The sequence below is a fragment of the Barbus barbus genome (genome assembly GCF_936440315.1).
Source record: "Barbus barbus genome assembly, chromosome: 44".
In the NCBI taxonomy this organism is placed as follows: Eukaryota; Metazoa; Chordata; class Actinopteri; order Cypriniformes; family Cyprinidae; genus Barbus; species Barbus barbus.
The window spans coordinates 20,747,292-20,767,259 of record NC_136722.1 but is presented as its reverse complement, the minus strand read 5'-3'; the positions used below and the strand labels follow the sequence as shown (position 1 = coordinate 20,767,259).

The 19,968-nt window shown below is 34.4% G+C and overlaps 1 protein-coding gene across 1 annotated transcript in view; it reads left to right on the top strand.

Moving 5' to 3' along the window:
• Positions 1 to 6,019: 6,019 nt before the first annotated feature.
• Positions 6,020 to 19,968, top strand: part of LOC306863172 (matrix metalloproteinase-16-like) — a 59,276-nt gene continuing 45,327 nt past the window's right edge. Inside the window, exon 1 of the mRNA XM_079406383.1 lies at positions 6,020 to 6,460. Coding sequence (XP_079262509.1) covers positions 6,347 to 6,460 — 114 coding nt within the window. The 5' untranslated portion in view covers positions 6,020 to 6,346. The remainder of the gene's footprint in view (positions 6,461 to 19,968) is intronic.

The window sequence follows — 19,968 nt, the reverse complement described above, 5'->3', positions numbered from 1 at the left end:
CGTCTCACGTCTCGTCAGCCCCGTAACATAAATTAAGCGGATGACCGTGGTATTGGTAACCTAGTAACCAACAGTAAACAACAACAACAAAAAAATGCACAGAAAGACACCATTGGTAGAAAAAGCCGATTATTACGTTGTTTTAATGTTCGCAACGTCAGAATTTATTCAGCAAATGCTCACATTATTTTAATTATCTCTTTTTCTCACAAATCAAAAACCACCTCAAGCGAGAGTAAAACCTTTTTTCAAAATTTGCAGTTTCCATGACTACAAATTTCATAATTGAAATTGTAGTTAACATAATCTGTTGGATTACACATATTAGGTCATGTGTTCTGAGTACTTTTGGATTACTTTTAGATACTGTAACTTTTCTCTAACTCTTTGATCTAAGAAAATATTTTCCATTATTTGTTATCAACATCAAAAAGTGCATTAAACATTACATTACATCACGATTGTGCATACTGGGGTTCGTAAGGTGATGAAAAGCTAATAATTGATTAAATCAAAATGCCAAATTAAGCTAATTGTGTGGCCTTTCCATTTTCTGTGTTAATACAGTCACCTGATTAGTGGCTGCTGTGTGCAGTTCCCTAAAACTGGAAAACGAAAAAAAGAAGAGCTAGGGCAAGTCAATACATATGAATAATTTACTGCAATTCATGTGTAAATAATATGTAATAATGTAATTATAAAAAGTAACCTGATTATGAGCACATTATAATATAATCTAATTGCAAGTACTTCTTTTTTTTTTATCTGATTATGTAACCCAGATTACATGTAATCAGTTACTTCCCAGCACTGCTAATTTCTGATGCGATACTTTAAAATGTGCACAAAACAACAGGGTGATGGAAATATATTGCAATCTAAAAACAGATTGCAATATATTACAAGATATCTACATTTGCAAACTGAGTTTGGTGTAATTGTTACGGCTGCCAACTTTACTTTGAATCAAGTTAAAATGCTTTCATTCCAATCCAAAACTCAACAATAAAGCTCACTGTTGTTCTAGTAGTGGATGAGAGTGAACTTTATCTTTTATCTGACACGGACAGAATCATTCCCCTGGGCCACAGCAGGAAAATATGTGTCATCTTGTGTCCTGTTTTCAACGGCTCTGACTACGCATTTAACATTTAGAATGATGGCACACACTTGATATTTTGGCCAAACCCACCCTGGCACTTCCAGCAGGGCCCTGACAGGCTCCGGGGACAATGCGTCTCATTACCCTCACTTGCCCCAACAGGAGGCCTTCTTCCCCCCTCACAGATGGTTCAGGAACCTGGACGACGTCCACAAGCAGCAGAACGACCGAGTCAGTGTCAGTTTCTGGAACTCTGGCCATCCGTCTTTTGACGTCTGCGGTCATGACAACAAACCACACTCTCCCGCTGACACATACATAGCGACACATGGATGCATGGCGCACAAACAACACCAATGACAGACACCCTATAGACCCCACTTGTATGTTTAATCACATTATGTTAATATCGTGTTTGTGGTGCCATTGTGCACATGTTCACTGGTATTAGGTTATTTTTATGCTCCATCTGTCCTCTAGAGTCATCGTATCACCACAGCTGGACTTAAAACCAGACTTTCGTGGGGGAAAAATATGTCTTTTTTTTCCATTAAAACCAGGCAATTTAAATCAGAGGCTGTATTGTGATTTTAAGAGGGACATTATCGGAACACTGATGTTTAAGGCACCCGCAATGGAGCCGTGAGCGAGTTCTGGCTTTCTTAAGCGTCTGTAAGGTCTGACCTCAATCTGACCCTGTGGTCTGACTGCATTTTATAACTGTCAGCGAGTCTGTGCCATTGCTGGATCTGCATAAGGCTCTGTCGAAATTGCATGCTTCTAAACGTAAGCCTGCCTGTCATCATCAAACAAAAACAAAAAAAAGCAGGTTTTGGTGCTGCTTCATCCTAGGGATTCTTCAAAACTCCAAAGCCAAATATTAAACTTTAGCATACAAATAGTCTCTCACGTTTGTGGATAGAAAATCTAATTATGTGGCTTGTATAGAGAACAGTTGTGCTATTATTTAGACTTATGATTTGCCTAGAGGATGATGAAACGGGAGAAAAAATAGCATTTATCAGAATCTATGCATACATACCTATGCAAATATAGATAATGCATACATATTTAAATTGCAATTTTTATTGAACATTTTAATTACATTTTAATTATTTAATTGCTTACATTCACACACACACACACACAGGGCCATGTGGGTTTGGATTTAGTTTTCCCTTCATAAAAAAACCCTTCATTTAAAAACTGCATGTTGTGTTTACTTGTGTTATCATTGATGAATATTTAAATTTGTTTGATGATCTGAAACATTAAAGTGTGACAAACATGCAAAAAAATAAAAAAATCAGGAAGGGGGCCAACACTTTTTCACACCACTGTATATATATATATATATATGCAGAAAATGTGTAATTATGTAATTGTATAATTATACATTTTACGCAATTATATAAAAATTTATTATTTAATTATTTACACTTTATTACTTAATATACAGTACAATAAAATAGCATATTAGAATGATTTCTGAAGGATCATGTGACACTGAAGACTGGAGTAATGATGCTGAAAATTCAGCTTTGGCACTACAGGAATAAATTACATTTGAAAATATATTAGAATAGAAAACGGCTATTTTAAATTGTAACAATATCTCACAATATCACTTACTGTATTATTTAGAAATGCTAGTATCTTACAGACCCAGTCTATATCATTTTAATAAATTATACAATAAATTATAATAATAATTATTAATTACAATAAATTACTTAGAAAATTATAATTATCGTATAATTTTTTTATTATTAATTTATTATTATCATTTAACTTACAGTTCTTTGAACTGTACACAAATGGATTAGAGGTTAGTGATATGATTTATGTACAATAATTTGGACATAAAGCAAACAACAACATATATTCTGACTCTAGACACTGTTTGTAATGTCTACAGCTCCAGTAAAAATCTACCTCTAAGAAAATGTAGTGTAAATGGAGATGACAAGAGATGTACTGAGGAGAAAAGAGTTGGAAAGGAGAGGGAAATGAAGAATAGGATGGAGAGAGAGGGAGAAAGTGATGCGTGATGGGTCGCCAGGAGAAATGGCCAAATGCTTAACCCACAAATGTGAAGCCTGAATCTGTTCAGAGTGTTTTTGGCTGGTCCATGAAGGAAGCAGAAGAAAGGTTTTGAAGCAGGCAGCCAAAGAGGAGCTTTCTGAATGGGGGGAGCAGATACAGTTACAGCAGTAGAAGTGATATTGAGAGGGAAAGTTAGCAGTACCCACTACCCAGTGCTGGAACAGAGGAATCACAAAGTCTTCTATCTCTCAAGAACGCGAGAGAGACTACAAACAGAAGCAGCAAAAAGAGAATGAGAGATGGCCAGAGAAAGAGGCACAGATGGTTGCTGAAATGTGTGAGTGCTCTAGTTTAGGATGTCATCATTATTACGTGTCAACGACAAACGCCAGAACTGAAATTTCTCCAACACAACTGCCCAACAAGCATAAAACATTTCAACAGCTTTGCATTTAGGTTGCAATCATGTACAGTAACGTTGCAGAACATTTTTAAAACATTCTATTTTTAAAGCCTTCTAAACATTCTACAGCTAAATTTAAACATAACCAATAAAACAACTGAAGAAACATTTTGAAAATAGCTACCTGCTCAGATTTCTTTAAGTGCTTTTAAAATGTTAGTATAACACGTTCTTAAAAACCGACTAAACGGCAATGTTTGTGAGATGTTATATTTACAGTAGGTCGTAGTCTGTATGTTTCACTGTTACGAAGGGAAAATAACATAATACAACCAGGTCACATTAGAACATTATCAGTGTTGTAGTTGCTATTAACAAAATAAAAATCTAATTAAAAACTACTATCACTTTCAATAATTGAAATAGTTGAAACAAAACCAAATGTATATATTAAAACAAAATATAAATAAATAAAAACGATTTAACTAAAATAAAAGTTTAAGTATAGTAAAATGACTAAAGCTAAAACTGAAATAGATATTTTTAATAGAATGTTTTCAATTGAAATACAAAATTACAAAAGCATATAAGTATATAAGAAAATATCAAAATAAAAGCTAATTCAAAATATTAATAAATGCTATAATAGCATATAAATAATACTAACATAACACAGGGTCCTTGAAATAATAAACAAAAATGTTAAATTGTACGAAATAATAAAATATACTTATAATGTTAAAAAACTTAAAGCACATATGTAATATAACTGAAATGAAACAAGCTAAAGTTGAGGTACTAAAATAAAATGAAAGTAAAAATTAATTAAAAAGTATATAACAAAACATTATGACAACCTTTTAACAACTTAAAATAAATCTTTATACAGCACGGTTGTGCTTGCTGGGTGTTTTTTCCAGTTTACCTCAAAGGACCTTTTGCAGGACCACTTTGATGAGCACATCATGTTCATCTTCACTGGCTGATCTCCATTCATGTGGCTGAAATGTGACAGATACATAGATCCAGCTGGCAGAGTTTGTGGATTTGAAAACAGAGCAATCATCATGTCAAAAGCAGCAAAAAACACAATGCTGACCACTTTTAACCCAAATACATGCTGTTTTTGTACTTCTGCTGTTCAAATGTTAAATGCTAAGCTGTTCTAAGTGGATTTATATATATATCACACCTTTTTCGATAAGCTGCATGATTTGAGGTGAGTATGTTTTGAAGGAAAGCTGCTATTGGTCAGTGGAAACCCTCCATCTTTGCTGCAGTCAGTGACGTGTGAGATCAACGGTTGTAGTTTGACAGATGCACACTGAAAAAAACAACAACAACAAAAAAAACAGCTGCATGGGAAGACTTTTATGTATATAAAAAGTGAGGAATTTGTACTGTCCCGTCTTTTTATAGAGTAAGAGAACATGAGAGATGCCCTCTAGTGGACATGAACGGTACACTGCATGTTAAAAGGCACCGAACTAGATGTAAAACAATAGAACAAAGAATACATCTAAATATTATCTTTTTTTATTATTATTATTTAAATGAATATAAATATATTTATTTTATTACTTACTAAATATTACTGAACTATCTTAGTAAATATTATTATTAAAATTAACATTAATACAAAAGTACAAAAATTAAATAAAAATATTATTTATTAATGTGTTATAAATTACACACACACACACACACACACACACATATAGATATTATTTAAACTAATTAAGATATATTAATTTTATTTGACTAAATATTGTTAAATTAGTTTACTAAATATATATTAAAACTAACCTTAATACAAAAGAATCAAGACTAAATCACAATTTTACGTAGTGATGTTTTATAAACACACACACACACACACACATACACACACACACACACACACACACACACACGTATATATATATATATATATATATATATATATATATATATATATATATATATATATATATATATATATATATAATTTCTTATTAAATGTGTATTTTTTTTTTTTTAATATGTAAATGTGTGTATAATTTATATTTACCGAAACGTACTGTATAAATGTTGGTAGATTTTGAAATGTAGTAATATAAATAGGTTAACCTATGTCAAATTTAATAAAGGCAATTAAATATTAATATTAATTTAGTTTTAATAATAATTATTATTATTATTACTATTATTATTAATAATAACAATAATTATTATTATTACTATTAATAATTATAATTATTATTATTATTATTAATAATAATAATAATAATAACAATAATTATTATTACTACTACTACTACTACTGCTACTACTACTAATAATAATAATAATATTTATTATTATTATAGTACAGTATCTGTTGATTTACTCCAGTTTGGTGTTGGGTTTCTGATCCAGGATTCCGTGACGTTGCTCTCCGTGGGTTCTCCGCTGAGGTGGGATTCGAGCGGAGCCCAGTGCGCATGCGCAGAGGGGAGAGGTATGGTTGAAAACTCGCAGTCCATCGCGCTGAGCAGAAGAGGAGCAGCACAACTAAATGTGACTTATCTGAGCATCATCATCGCATCTGCGCCTCCGGGAGACAAAGAAGAGACGAACTCTGAAGGAGCAAACAACGCGATCAGTGTCTCCCGGAGTGATATGATATCATTATTATTATATCTCTCGACGTGACGACTGTTTGTCTGCCTCTAATGTTTCCAACCCACTGAGACCAGGGGGATTTATTCCTTCTTTTGTTCTTTGCTTTTTTATTGACTATTAATAAAAGCAGCCAAAACGAATAAATACGGGTCATGATGGTTTTGTTAACACTGCATAATAGAAGAGGGTTGAATTGCTTGTGCGCGCAGTTCTTGCTGTGGATTGTATGTGCTGTGGACGGTGAGGAGCAGCAATTCAGTGTGGAGGTAAGAGATCCACAGAAGAGATGATGATGATGTCCTTCACATCTCTATATACATAACAAACCCTGCTTGGATTGAGCCATTTTGCATGCAAACTACTAATGCAGTTCACCGATTCAAGCTTTGCACGTCTTTATAACACGAAAATTAAAGTTTATCAAATGACAACAATGCAGATGAATGGCTTGCATCGTTATTTCTGAGACTTGTTGGTGAATGTTTACTGTTAAGACCGAAGGTTTATGATTTATACAGCAACTTATTAATGAAATCAATGTTAAAAATGCAAATGTATCACACAAGGGATCACAGTCGGAATTAGTGTTCAAGTGACAGTGCAGTTGCTTAGTAAATAAAAAGCAGCATGCAGCTTGTGTTGTGAAGCAAATACACTTTTGTTTGTATTATCACTATTGTAATGCATAACATGATATTGCTACTTCAGTCTATAGATAATTTGTTCAAAAACACGGTGAAGTGCTTGTGTAGTTGCACCTCCGATCACAATAAGTGTTCATTCAGAGGAAAGAGGAGTTTTGTCCACACTTCCATTATTCCGCTCTAAAAGCTTGCATGTTCTCTTTTCCTGCTGTTTTGGACACACACACACATACACTGAGGCTTGTTCTGTTGGCACAATCTGATTCACCAAAGGGTGGAATAAATCAACTCGACATGACTTGATATCCGGCCAGTAACCAAAGAAGTCAACCTGTCATTACAGCCTCAATATTGTTACGGTAAACATGCTGTTACAGTTCAGCTTTTCATTTTTACTAGAAATGCAGCGGCATTTCATGCAAAGCAGCAAAGAAAGCTTTTGCCTTCGAAACGTGCCAACATTATAAAAGTCCGCTGTGAATTTAGTTGGTCAGAAGTTATGCTCAAATGAGACAGCTGTTTGTGTTGTTTGGAATAGTGAAGTGTGTTCAAGTTTCTCTTCTCTAGCGCTGGACGTTGTTGCAGAGGCTGACCGCCTGTTTATGAGCTTGACAGTTGTGTCAGATGCCCTTTATGTCTTTAAGGAGCCTAAAATCTGCGGTAAAGCAAACAATAGCTTGAGACGCCCTACATTTTCATCCTGACAACCGTTATTCTTTCTGTCTCTCAGAAGATTGCTATTTTAGACCCTTTGAGATTAGAGGCTTTCTCAGGACAGCAGCAATTCAATAACATTTTACAGTACCATGTACTTTAAAGTCCTCAGTCACCATGTATTTAAGCATCCCATTGTAGAAGCAAAGCGGAATACAGAGTATGAATCAGATCAGCTTGATACAAACTTCTTCACTGGACTGATTTGGATTTCTACTTAGAAGAAAGCACCAGTGGCATCAATGGTTTCATGCAGAAGCTTTAATATTCATGGAAACTTTCCATTGCACAGGTTCTTCAGATTATTAAAATATTCTTCATATGACACTCTTAAAAATAAAGTTTCCAAAAGAGGGTTTTTCGCAATGATGCCATAGAAGAACCATTTTAAGTTCCCCAACCTTTTAGTGAACAATTCTTAAAAGAAACATCTTTTTTTCTTAGTAAAGATTTAATAATCTAAATAACCTTCTTTTCCTCTATGAAGATCATTTTGTGATTTGGAAAGGTTCCATGGATTGATGCCAGCAAAGAACATTTATTTTCAAGATCGTACACTCTTAAAAAGAAAGGTTCCAAAAAACAGGCTTTCATGGCCTTTCAGGGAACAGTTCTTCAAAGAACAATTTGAGCATTTCAACAATCCGAAGAACCCCTTTTCACAATAAAGAACCAGTGTGCAATGGAAAGTTTCCATGGATGTTAAAGGCTCTTCATGACACCACAGATGCCGATAAAGAGTCTTTATTTTTAAGAGTGAAAGAAAACTTGGTTCTTCTATGACACTGTTGCAAAAACACTCTTTTGGAACATTTAATTTCAAGAGTGAAAAGGATAGTTTATTCAAAAATGAAAATTCGGTCATCATTTACTCACTAAAACCAATAGACTGTACACAAAATTTGTCCATACAATGATAGCCAATGGGTTCCAATGCTTTTTGGACCTCAACGTTCTTCAAAATATCTTGTTTTGTGTTCCTAAAAGTCATACACACTCTTAAAAAAATTAATTCTCTTTAATGGCATTGATGAAGAACTTTTAACATCCATTCCACAAAAGGTTCTTTATAGGGGAAAAAAGTTCTTTAGATTAACAAAATGTTCTTCACACCAGTTCTTCTATGGCATTGCTGCAAATACCCTCATTTTTAAGAATGCAGGTTTGGAATGACATGAGGGCAAGTAAATGATGACAGAACTTTGATTTCAGGTGAACTGTCCCTTTAAGGAAACATTGTATGAATCAAACGTTCAATCTGCCAGGGTAAAAAAGCATTAAGGAGACAGACATAATGCATTTTCCACTTGTCTGAGGTTATAAAAGGATACTGATGTAAAACATTGAAGTTTATTGGTGCGGTTTGGCTTACATGCTCTGCTGGTGTGGCAGTGGCAGAGGGTTATATTGGTAGCTTCCTGTACACACAAATACATTGGCTTTGGAGGGATAAGACAAGTCTCTGTCTTTCTAAATGACAGATCAGTAGTTTAACCTAAATCCGTCCAGGTTTTGCTGAGGTCAGGAGCTGATTGGTCACTGGGCCACAGCATCACCTCAATTTCCTCCCGTCCTTGCAGTTCCACATGATTAACACTGCTTTACCAGACACATTAAACAAGTTTTATTGTGTTATGGTTCAATATCTATTCAAACGTACAATGTACACACTCTCTGTACAGTAGACAAGGTCTCTCTCTCTCTCGCTCGCTTTCTGTCTCCATGTGCATGTGTGTGTTTTGGAGAGAGACATTATTAATAGTGTGTGACAGACAGACAAAAGAGGGATTTAACTAGTGTGCAGCGAAGGCAGTGAGGTGTGTTATAAAAGAAACCATTGACAAACTATTTGGTCTTTCAGAAAGCCAAATTATTTAGAGCTGACAATGGACATGTAATCTTTTCTTGGCAGTTTTCGCGCTCTCCATACGTATTGCTCTCTGGAGGTCTTTACGAGGCTTTCAGTTGAAGAATGGCCTCCCAGAACCAGCCGAGGAATTATCTCCCGGGGACACAACTGATTTATTTTTTAATTAAAAAGTAAGATTTATTAAATGGAAAAAGTTGTATTAATATAAATCGTTTGGATTATGGAGGCGTTATTTCATTCATTGTATAGATTTAAGTCGTCACGTCTTGCGAAAACGCACGCAGCAAGCTGTAAAATAGCGCCAGAGCTGTCAGTCTACAGAAAAACGTCACTGTGAACAGATAAAGCTCTGTCGCATCTCTCCAACAAAGGCGTATTCTCTCCAGAATGACATGTTTGGATGATGTTTGTCACTTCATATAAAATGATGTGTGTGCGTGAATAGGAGTCAGATGGAGTTCAGCCTCCATCTTTGTATTGCAGTTTCTATCATTTTGCTAATCTTACATTAAAACAAGAGCGAATGTTATTTTTACCACCATGGCTACAGTGAATCACCCCCAAAATACACGTGCATACACTGGATGACGTAACTAAAGAATCCATGATATTATAATATAGATCTACATACTTTTGCACTTACTCCAAACTAACTTTTAGACTTCTTTTAGACAAAATAGGCAAGTAAGTTCAAATACAGTCCAAATATAATATAAAATACCTAAACAATACTGTTTTTATATTTATAATTATTAAAAATACTAAGCTTTCATTACCAATATAACATCACATACCATAAACTGCAATATTTATTTTACTAAAACATTTTTTTATGCTGAGAATAATAAAACTATGCTGAGACTTCCATGAACATTTTTGAGTGATGATGCAAATGATTCATTGAATCAGAGCCGAATTGATTGATATAAATGGACAGTTTGAACTGATTTATGTATATGAACTGAACAAATTCTAATGCTAATTTGAAAATTCAAAGAGAATCGTAGGAGAAGGAAGGAATCATCTTAAATAAATATGTCATAAATATTTAATATATTGCCCAGCCCTAACTGAATTCCAGCATTTAGAGTGGAAAAATACTATGAAGAGACATCCATGAACACTTTTGAGCAATGATGCAAATGAATCACTGAATTAGAGTTGAACTGATTCATATAAATGCACAGTTTAAACTGATTCAGACACACTGAACAAACTCTAAATGCTTCTTTGATAAATTAATGATACTAACAATGTTTTAAAGCTCTCATAATTGAGAGTTGTAAGACATGGAAGGACCATCATCTCAAATATTTCATAACTGTTCATTATATTGCCCAGCCCTAAATGTACAGCAGCATTTTGGGGTTGATCAAACCATTTGAACTGATTCATGTAAATGAATCGAAACAAATCTGACTAATGATTTTTTAATCAAAAACACTGTTAAAATGCTCGCATGCCTATGAGTAAGGAAGAATCGTCATCTCAGATATTTCAAAAATATTCAAAATACCACCCCAGCCCTAATTGTATGCCAGTGTTTTGGGTTGAACAGGTCATATTATATTTAGCTAATCTGTTCTGAGTATCAGATGCAAAATCACATTATTCAGAGCCATGCTTTGGGTTTTGTCATGCTTTGGGTTTTTCTCTCTCACTCGGCACTCAACGCAACACACAGCTTCAAAGAGAATACACAATGCTCAACCCATCCCATAAGTCCTTCGCTTTAACTTTATATGTGTACTAAAGGCAGTGAGGTTGCATCCTGCTGAGCACAGAGTCTGTGATGGCACAACTGAATGAGTTCAGTTCTGTCTTTCTCACCGGCTGACAGATTCCATCACAAGAACCCTTTGAATAATGGAGCCATTTGACTAGGTCGGTTTTGTTCCTGAGTACAACATGAAAGTCTCTTTTGAAGGCTCATGAATGAACAGAAGCTCAAATGTTTATTAGATTGTTCCCTTCATCGTGTGTTTATGCTTTTGCAGTGTTTCTGAGTGCCACTTCCTGTCTTGAGGCCTACTGAGGACATGAGTAGATTGTTGGCTTTTCCTCAGCTCTTATTTTTTAACGGTTGTTGCATTTGCGCACAACGTCATACTATGCATTCTTTCAACGTCATACTATGCATACGTTTGCATGCTTGTGCAAGTGTCAATGCATGCATGCATTCTGCTCGTACATTGTGTCATCGTGTGCATTTCCAGGCAAGATTGTAGTGCTCTGTGCTTCATGTGGCATGTTGAGTTCACACATGGTCTCTCTGATGTCAGATTGGCTCTGTACGGCGAGCAGATTTTCACCGTGGAGGGGACGACACATCCGTCTGTTTATCTGTCCTGTGAGAAGCGAGCGCACCAGAGCAACCCAAACGCGTGGTTCTGTCTGTATGCAATGTCTATTTCTAGCTTTCTTACTCCCCGGACGTTATTTTCTTTCTTTTTTGTCTCGCGTCGTCTCTTGCTGTTTTCCTTGGCGTAATGTTAGTGTGCCGAAAGAGACTGTTGCTCTTCAATCTTTAATGGCACGGGTGATTGCTGGTGTTGAACAGACGCACATGACACTATCAGCTCTCTTGAGATCTTTGGGGTTTTCTGTTGACACTGCAGGGACCTGGAAAAATGTCCTTGCAGCTCAATCCAGTGATGACTTGATGCCGAGCTCACTTCTACATGGCACAGACACTGACCATACTGTATGAAAATGCAATTTTGACATAACCTTTGAAAATTACTTTTGTTGTTGTACGCTCTTAAAAATTAAGGTGCTTCACAATGCCATAGAAGAACCTTTTTTGTCTAAATGGTTGCATAAAAAACCTTTAACAGAAGTCATAACATAAGACAGTGGATTAAAGATGCAAAATGATGCCACTCACTAAATTAAAGATGCAACATAATGAACAACACTTTAGGATACCATAAGATGTGCTTCACATACTACAAAATACAAGGCTGTGTACAAGTGCATACTGAGCAACATGCATTCTGCTAGTACTCCATTTTGAACATGTACTGTAGCAACAGACACAAAGCTCTCTCTGGAGGGAATGAACTGCGAATTAATGAAAATGTTTTGTTTGGAACTGGGTTGAGAGGTTAAAAGTGTGCTAGATGCGTTAGAGAACTGTGACATTCTCTGACATTTGGCCAAAACAGTCGGCAGCGGTTGATGGAGGGCATGAGACGGAGGGGGTAGCCATGGAGATCCCATGTGCGATATGATGCTTTGGTATGTGTCCGGATGAATAATTTAGTGCGTGTGAAAACCGATACCAGAGAGTGATAGCCCTTGCCCACACACACTTACACTCACTTAAGCACAAGTGACGCAAGAGATCCCATGTGTCTGGTGTCACAGCTCAGCTAAAACAGACAGCAGTTAAGCGCCATTGTGTGAAAAAGACCGTTTTTAATATAAGCTACACTATGTGCTTAGAAACACACACACACATATTATGTACAGATATATGGAGGCAGCAAAACAGTTATGGCAACTCAAATTGCATGCTGGGATGAAGGTTAAATCACACATTAAAATGCATTAGCATCGCAAAGCTTTCCAAAAGCCCATATAATGATCAAATCTGTAAAAGTTATGAGTTCTAGCCTCACTTGGATTTGCCAAAATAGTGACTGTTTTCACACAGGTTTCCATGAACACACCCCTTGTCTGTCATTGGTCAGACAAATGTATAGCCCCACCCCAAACTCACAATCACAAACAATAGGTTGAAAGCACCACAGATACAAATGTTTATATTTTTTGTTTTTTAATATAAAAAAAACAGATATTTCACTTCTAAAGATGAACAAAGGATTTTACAGGATGGAATTTAAAGTATTTTTGACTAGCCAAGCTCAACAGTCACTTATTTATCTGTGATCTATACTCCATCTGTACGTGTTGCCATGGTCACATCTTCTCTGTGAGGGTGTTTCATTGCTAATGAAGCGTTCGGACGGCCTTTAGGGTTCAGCTTTGATGTTTCTATAAGGCTAATTAGGCCTCGTTTGGCTTATTAGCTAGTGATCCATGAAGCGAATCAGCTCTGAAAGTTCAGTGGCGTGGTTTGGCAAACAGAGTACGGCGTCAGGTCCGCCCTGGCCTAAATCATATTGAGTGACATTGGTTGACCTTTTTGGAGTTCAGCAATGGCTATGTTCCAGAGTTATTTTTATAGCTTTATAACAAACAAAAAAAACTATTAAATATGAAAAGTTTTTGCAAAATATAAAAATTACAAATTAAAATATTTTATTTTCTTAGAATATAAATATTAGATACCAAAAAAAATAACTTAAGAAAATATAAAATAAATAAATAGAATAATAAAAATAATAATTAGATTTGGCAACTTACTGAAGTAAAAGAAAAAGTACTAAAATTACTAAAACTAAAATTTAAATAAAAATAAATAAAAATATTAATAATAATAATAATAATGGCACAAAAGGACAAAACAAAAAATGACTAAAAATTCAATTAAAACAAAAACTAACTTAGTCGTGGCCTAATGGTTAGAGAGTCGGACTCGTAATCCAAAGGTTGTGCACTCTGGCAAAACAAAACATTTGTAAGCAATGTATAATCACATAGCATATATAATATTTCATTATATTACAAAGTAGACATTTTCCAAGTGATCAATATTTTTGAGGCTAAGTGTGCAATACTACAAAAAAGGAATTTCAGGCATCATTTTCCTGAATGTTATTAATATCGCATTTATGGCTCATGTGATTGGCTCATGAAAAATGTACCTATGAGCAATGAAGATTCACGTCTTCCATAGCAGCTCACATACTTCCAGAAAGTCCCTCAGTAGATGTGTGACTGTCAATGAGATTAATGGAAATGCTAACAGATATCTTTCTCATTGACTAGTTTGTTATTTGGAACACATCCATAATCATACATGAATGACTGACGGGCTTCAAAAATGAAGATGCATTAACAAAGAAACAACAGTTAGCTAACAGTCTTCAGCAAAAAATAATAAACAAGGAATAAACACTAAATGGTTAAATATGGTTATATATTTGGGCTTATAACTTAAAGCTTGTAGCCCAAAGTGTCTTTCAGCAAGACACTTAAAAGTACAATAAAGTGCTTTTGACAACAGCATCTGCCAAGTAAATAACCAAAATACACCTGTAGGCCCAAAGCCCTTTGTTCATTTGGCATGCAGTCCACATCCAAGGAGCCAGCGTATCTTGTATCCTGGTTGTGGTTTTTAATGGCCTCAATCTTCTTGAAGCTGCACCAAACATGCCAAGTGTTCCCAAATCCAAAAGCACCTCAGAACACTCTCTCTCCCTCTAGAGGTCCCCTGGGGTAACTTCAGTCCTCACAAAACCTCTTCCCTGTCTGAAAGGCACACTAACGTTGACTAGATACGGCCAAATGTTTAAGTCATACACTGCATAATCCATAGCTCAGAGGAGACCTTTTCTGGTCATTTCTCTACTTACATAACACGCATGTATCTGTCTTTACTGTATTACATGCATTTCTGCTCTGATATGAAGTGATTGACAGAGAGGTGCTAGAAAACATTGACCTGCTGTGTGGAGCTCAGCTGTCTATCATCAGCAGATAAAAGAGGGTATATCTCACAGGAAAGCTGGAAGAAGAAATGAGTTTAGACACCAGGGAACACGCATATGAACCTAAAGTGCCAAACGCCTCGGATTATCCTTCTTTTTATCGTCTCGTGTTCCTCGCTAATTATATGTGAACGTTTGGATGCCAGCTAACATACTATAAATCTCGTATTGAGGCATGAGAGTGGTGCAGTTCATCTTAGGACAACTGAAAAGATGGCTCTCAAGAGGATAAAATAAGAATGCAAAATAATTCTGTCAAAATTGGTTAAATTCTGTAAAATTAATTAAATTAAATTGCATTAAATTAAACTTTAAACATGTATTATTATATTATATTATTACACAATTTTTCTTGTCTCTAAAACAGTTTATAGAAAGCAGAATGCAAAAATAATTGTCAAAATCTGTCCGATAAATCAATTAAATTAAATTGAATAACATTAAACTTTAAACATGCATCATTATTATTATTATTATTATTCATAATAATAATAGCACAATTTTTTTCTCAAAACATGTCATTTAAAAAATGGTCAAAATCTGTAAAAGGAATTAAATTAAACTGCATTAAATTGAACTTTAAACGTATTATATTATATACAATTTCTCTTTAATCTTGTCTCTATAAACAGAAAGCAGAATGCAAAAATAATTGTTAAAATTGGTACAATAAATAAAACTAAACTGCATTGAACTGAACTTTAAACATATTATATTATAAATTATATTATACACAATTTCTCTCTAATCTTGTAAATCTCTATAAAAAGTCTTTAGAAAGCAGAATGCAAAAATAATTGTCGAAATCTGTAAAATAAACAAATTCCATTCAATTTAATGGCATTAAGTTCAACTTTAAACATGAATGTATAATTGTTATTATTAATATACAATTTTTCTCTAAACTTGTCTGTGGACACCACAAGAATTGGGAACATATTATCTATACAGTATTATTTAGTATTTATAGAGCTATTTAGCCATTAAAAGTCCTGTGGTTTGTAATTTCTGCTTGACTGCTGGAACTAAACAGAATTGCAGAAATAATGATTTCAACAACGTTTGGACAAACAAATAGTCCCACAACACTGGTTAAGCCAATGAAGTTATGGCTAAACCAGTCAGGCCTTTCAAACAAACTGCAGATTGCTACAGATTGCAATTCCATTTGGTCCATTAGTGGCACTTTTAAGGTTACTGGTTTAATACAGCGTGTCTAAAACCTTGCCAGTACTTAATGCAATAACACACCATACCTCCCACAGAATAAGTTAAGCTTCACTGTGTTTGTCTATACTCATGGTTTTTGCCAGGATTTAAGGTGTTTTGCAACCTTTGGGGTTTGGTTGAGGTTTTGAAACAAAGCTTGAAAATAGTTTGTCATTCTTTTTTCTGGAAAAAATGTCCCTCAGCACCCTAAACAAACAGAGGAATGTGAAGAGCTGGGCGTAGATGCTGGGCAGCAATAACTGTGTTGAGTTGTGCAATGGAATAATAGCACCTCTGCACAATGCCGCCTACAAAAACGTGACACATTTGCTGCTCTGGTTTGGTTTCCTCACTCACTTCAGGTCTGTGCATTATGCAACACCTCATCACATATGTGTCTGTAAACCCGAACCACCATAGATACCCTTGGATCCCGTTCTAACATCAAATTAGGTTCGGTTTTATTCATGAAGTCTGACTTTCAGTGCCAAACGCCTGTGCCAGTTAAAAGCATGATTTCTGTGCAGGGGAAAACATCTGAAGATAACAGATCGCTGTTTAGCTAACAGCATGCTGTGAGTGAATGCAAATACAGGATATTTTAGCACAGCGCTGCACTTTCCTGACCAGAAGTGCCATTAGCCGGGCTGAAGGTCGACCAGCAAGAATTCTGTGAGGAAATTCTGAATTAAATCGCCTAGTTGGCAGGTCTAAATGTGTTATACATATTTAAGCTGACCCTAGATGAGATATTGCTCTTTCATAGCTCAGTAAATCTGAGTTCTCCATTCAAGTTTGAACATTGTCAGATGATTCTACTAAAATTAATTTGCGAAAAAAATGAGACATTGTCGAACAACTATAAAATGAATGTGAATAGCAGATTTGATCATTTGGACATGGAAGAATTTGATGAGAAAAGTTTGAGTTCATATTGAAATCTCTGACTTCTTTAGAGTGAAAACTAAAACGAAAACTATTAGAAGTCGTTTTGAAAAATACAATTTTAAAAATTGGATGAAAAACTTTGGAAATAAATCATTTGAAGTTGAAATACCAAAATGACTAAAACTAAAACCAAAATAAATATTTCTATAAAGAAATATATAAAGAACAAAGATGACAAAAACAAACAAAAAACTAAATACTAATAGCAAAATACTAAAATGTAAACTAAACCTAAAATTAAAACTTATACATATTAAAAATCGTAAGTTATATAATAAATATAAATATAATTCTAAATAAAAATTCTAAATATTAGACAAAAAAATCTAAGATATGATGCTTTTTTAAATAATTAGATTTTTAGTACCACAAAAAAAAACATATATAGAAATATGACAAAAATAAATAAACATAAACACACAAAAAACATAACAAAAAGATAACATAAGAAACATAAAAAACAAAAGACATAAAATACATAACAATTACTAAAATGTAAACTAAAACTAAAATGAAAACTTTTATACAAATATAAAAGTCTAATTTATATAATATATATATAAAAAATGAAATCTAAATATTAGATGAAAAACTTAAACTTGAAGCTAACCTGAAATCAATCATTTGAGGCTGAAGTATCAATATTACTAAAACTAAAATTACTAAAAACTAAAATAAAAATGTATATGTACAAATATGACAAAAGCACATAACAAAATCACCAAAACATGAAAATGAAAACTTATATATATATATATAAAAAATTAAATGTATATAAATATATTTATAAAATATAAATATATGCGTAAATAAAATATTTTTAAAAATCTAAATAAATACTTAAATAGTTTAGAAATACTACTAAAATAACATTGACTTTGAGATAAGAGACACTTGGGCTTTTACACATTTGGGTATCACATGTACATGTTCACACCACAACTAATTATCCTTGTGATGCTTAACACAGCCTAAGTGAATCAAGTCCTCTGATTGCTGTGAGAATGTGACAGATATATATTCATGTGACCTGTTATATATTAAGCTTTCTGTTATGTAGGCCTACCTCACAGACCAACCTGAATTTGGTCTTTAATTGGGCTTGATTGACACTTAACATTCCTGGTAAATTACCCAAAACAGCTGTGTGTTGTTGTTTTGAAGGACATCTGTGCCTTAAGCAATCTTCAGCACTTTAAAGTATAAGTGCATACTTCTGTATTAAACTCCTTAACATGATTTACCTGAGTAGCCTGTGTTCCTGGATCAATTTTCTTGCCGACCTCAAACAACATTTGTTTAAAGCTCATGGTTAAGTTTAGTGCAATCATTCCCATTTATTGTAAGGGTGGGTTAGGATTAGGTTTAACCTTAGGGACATGGTTTGGCCTATGATTGTTTGCTAGGAAAGTTATCCCAGGACAAATAAACAATGTTGATCCAGGAACATGTCGTACTTGGGTAAATCATGTTATGCATTTTGGTTTAGTATGTCATCAATTTAAGTTTGCCAGCTGCAGGACCTTTAAAAAACAACAATGGTGAATCCCGCATAGAAATGTTTTGCTCATATTTCACCCCAAACATAAATTTTCTTTAGCATATGAAAATAATACATTGCATAAATGTCATCCTCATTACAGTAATGCAAAATAAATATCATTCTTATTGCTGAAAATGATTCACAATGCAAAAAAAAAGCTTAATTTTCTGTATGCAAATATAATTAATTAGATGTCCAAGCGAGGATGGAACAAGAACCCAGTTGTATTTCATTAAAATTTAAATTAAACTATATTATACTACTTTGTATTTTGTCAAATTACTAAAAAGCAATATCCCAGCTAACAAAAACACACTGTAAATAAATAAATACATTAATTTGGTTTCAACTTAATTTTTTTTTTAAGTTTAGTTGCTAATATTTTGAGAACGTTAATAAAGACCAGAGAACTTTGAATTAACATTCTATTAATGTTACTGAAATAACATTTCAGTCAGGACCACTCTGTTCGATGTCAGAATATTGTACAGGTCCTGAACTTTATGTTTGGTGGCAGGCTTCGCTCTGAAGGGTTCAGTTCTGAGCTATCTCACTGAGGTTTGAACCCCCCAATACAAAGACATAGTAAGTTCAGTTCTAAGATCATTCAGGGAGTGCACTCTCTGGATGGTTAGGAGAGGTGGTATGCCTTAATATTTAAACAGAGTAACTTCTTACTCTGCAGAGATTTCACCATTAACAGATCAGGTCACGTGTTGGCACGATGGGCAACAAGACATTCCATGGTCATATTATCCACATCTTCCCACTGGATGCCAATGTGTTCCAGGTCTTCTTGGAAAGCCTCTATGTCTCCATTGATCTTCTTTATTCGGCTGTTGATTCAGCCTATGTCCCTCCATCAGTGCCCACTATACTCACAAGGTTGATGAACTACTGCGATTCCTCAATCAGATGTCCTCGAACCATCAGTGGACATCGATTGGTCTTCTCTGTTCAGCTTCCCGCCCTCTGTGTTCAGGCTGATTGTCTCTTAGCGAATACTCTCGTCTCACCTGGTGAAGAAAGTGTATTTCAATTATGATCAGGAAGCTGATCTCTGATAAGACAACTGTTGAGGATAAACTAGAATTGATGTATATCAGACATAATGTTGAATAACTCCATGAGAGGAAGAAATAATGCTTGAGTAATATTCCCCCAAACAAAATGAAGTACAAAGTTAGCTGCTTGAAGCTAGGCAACATTGTCTCCTTAGCTTAGGCAT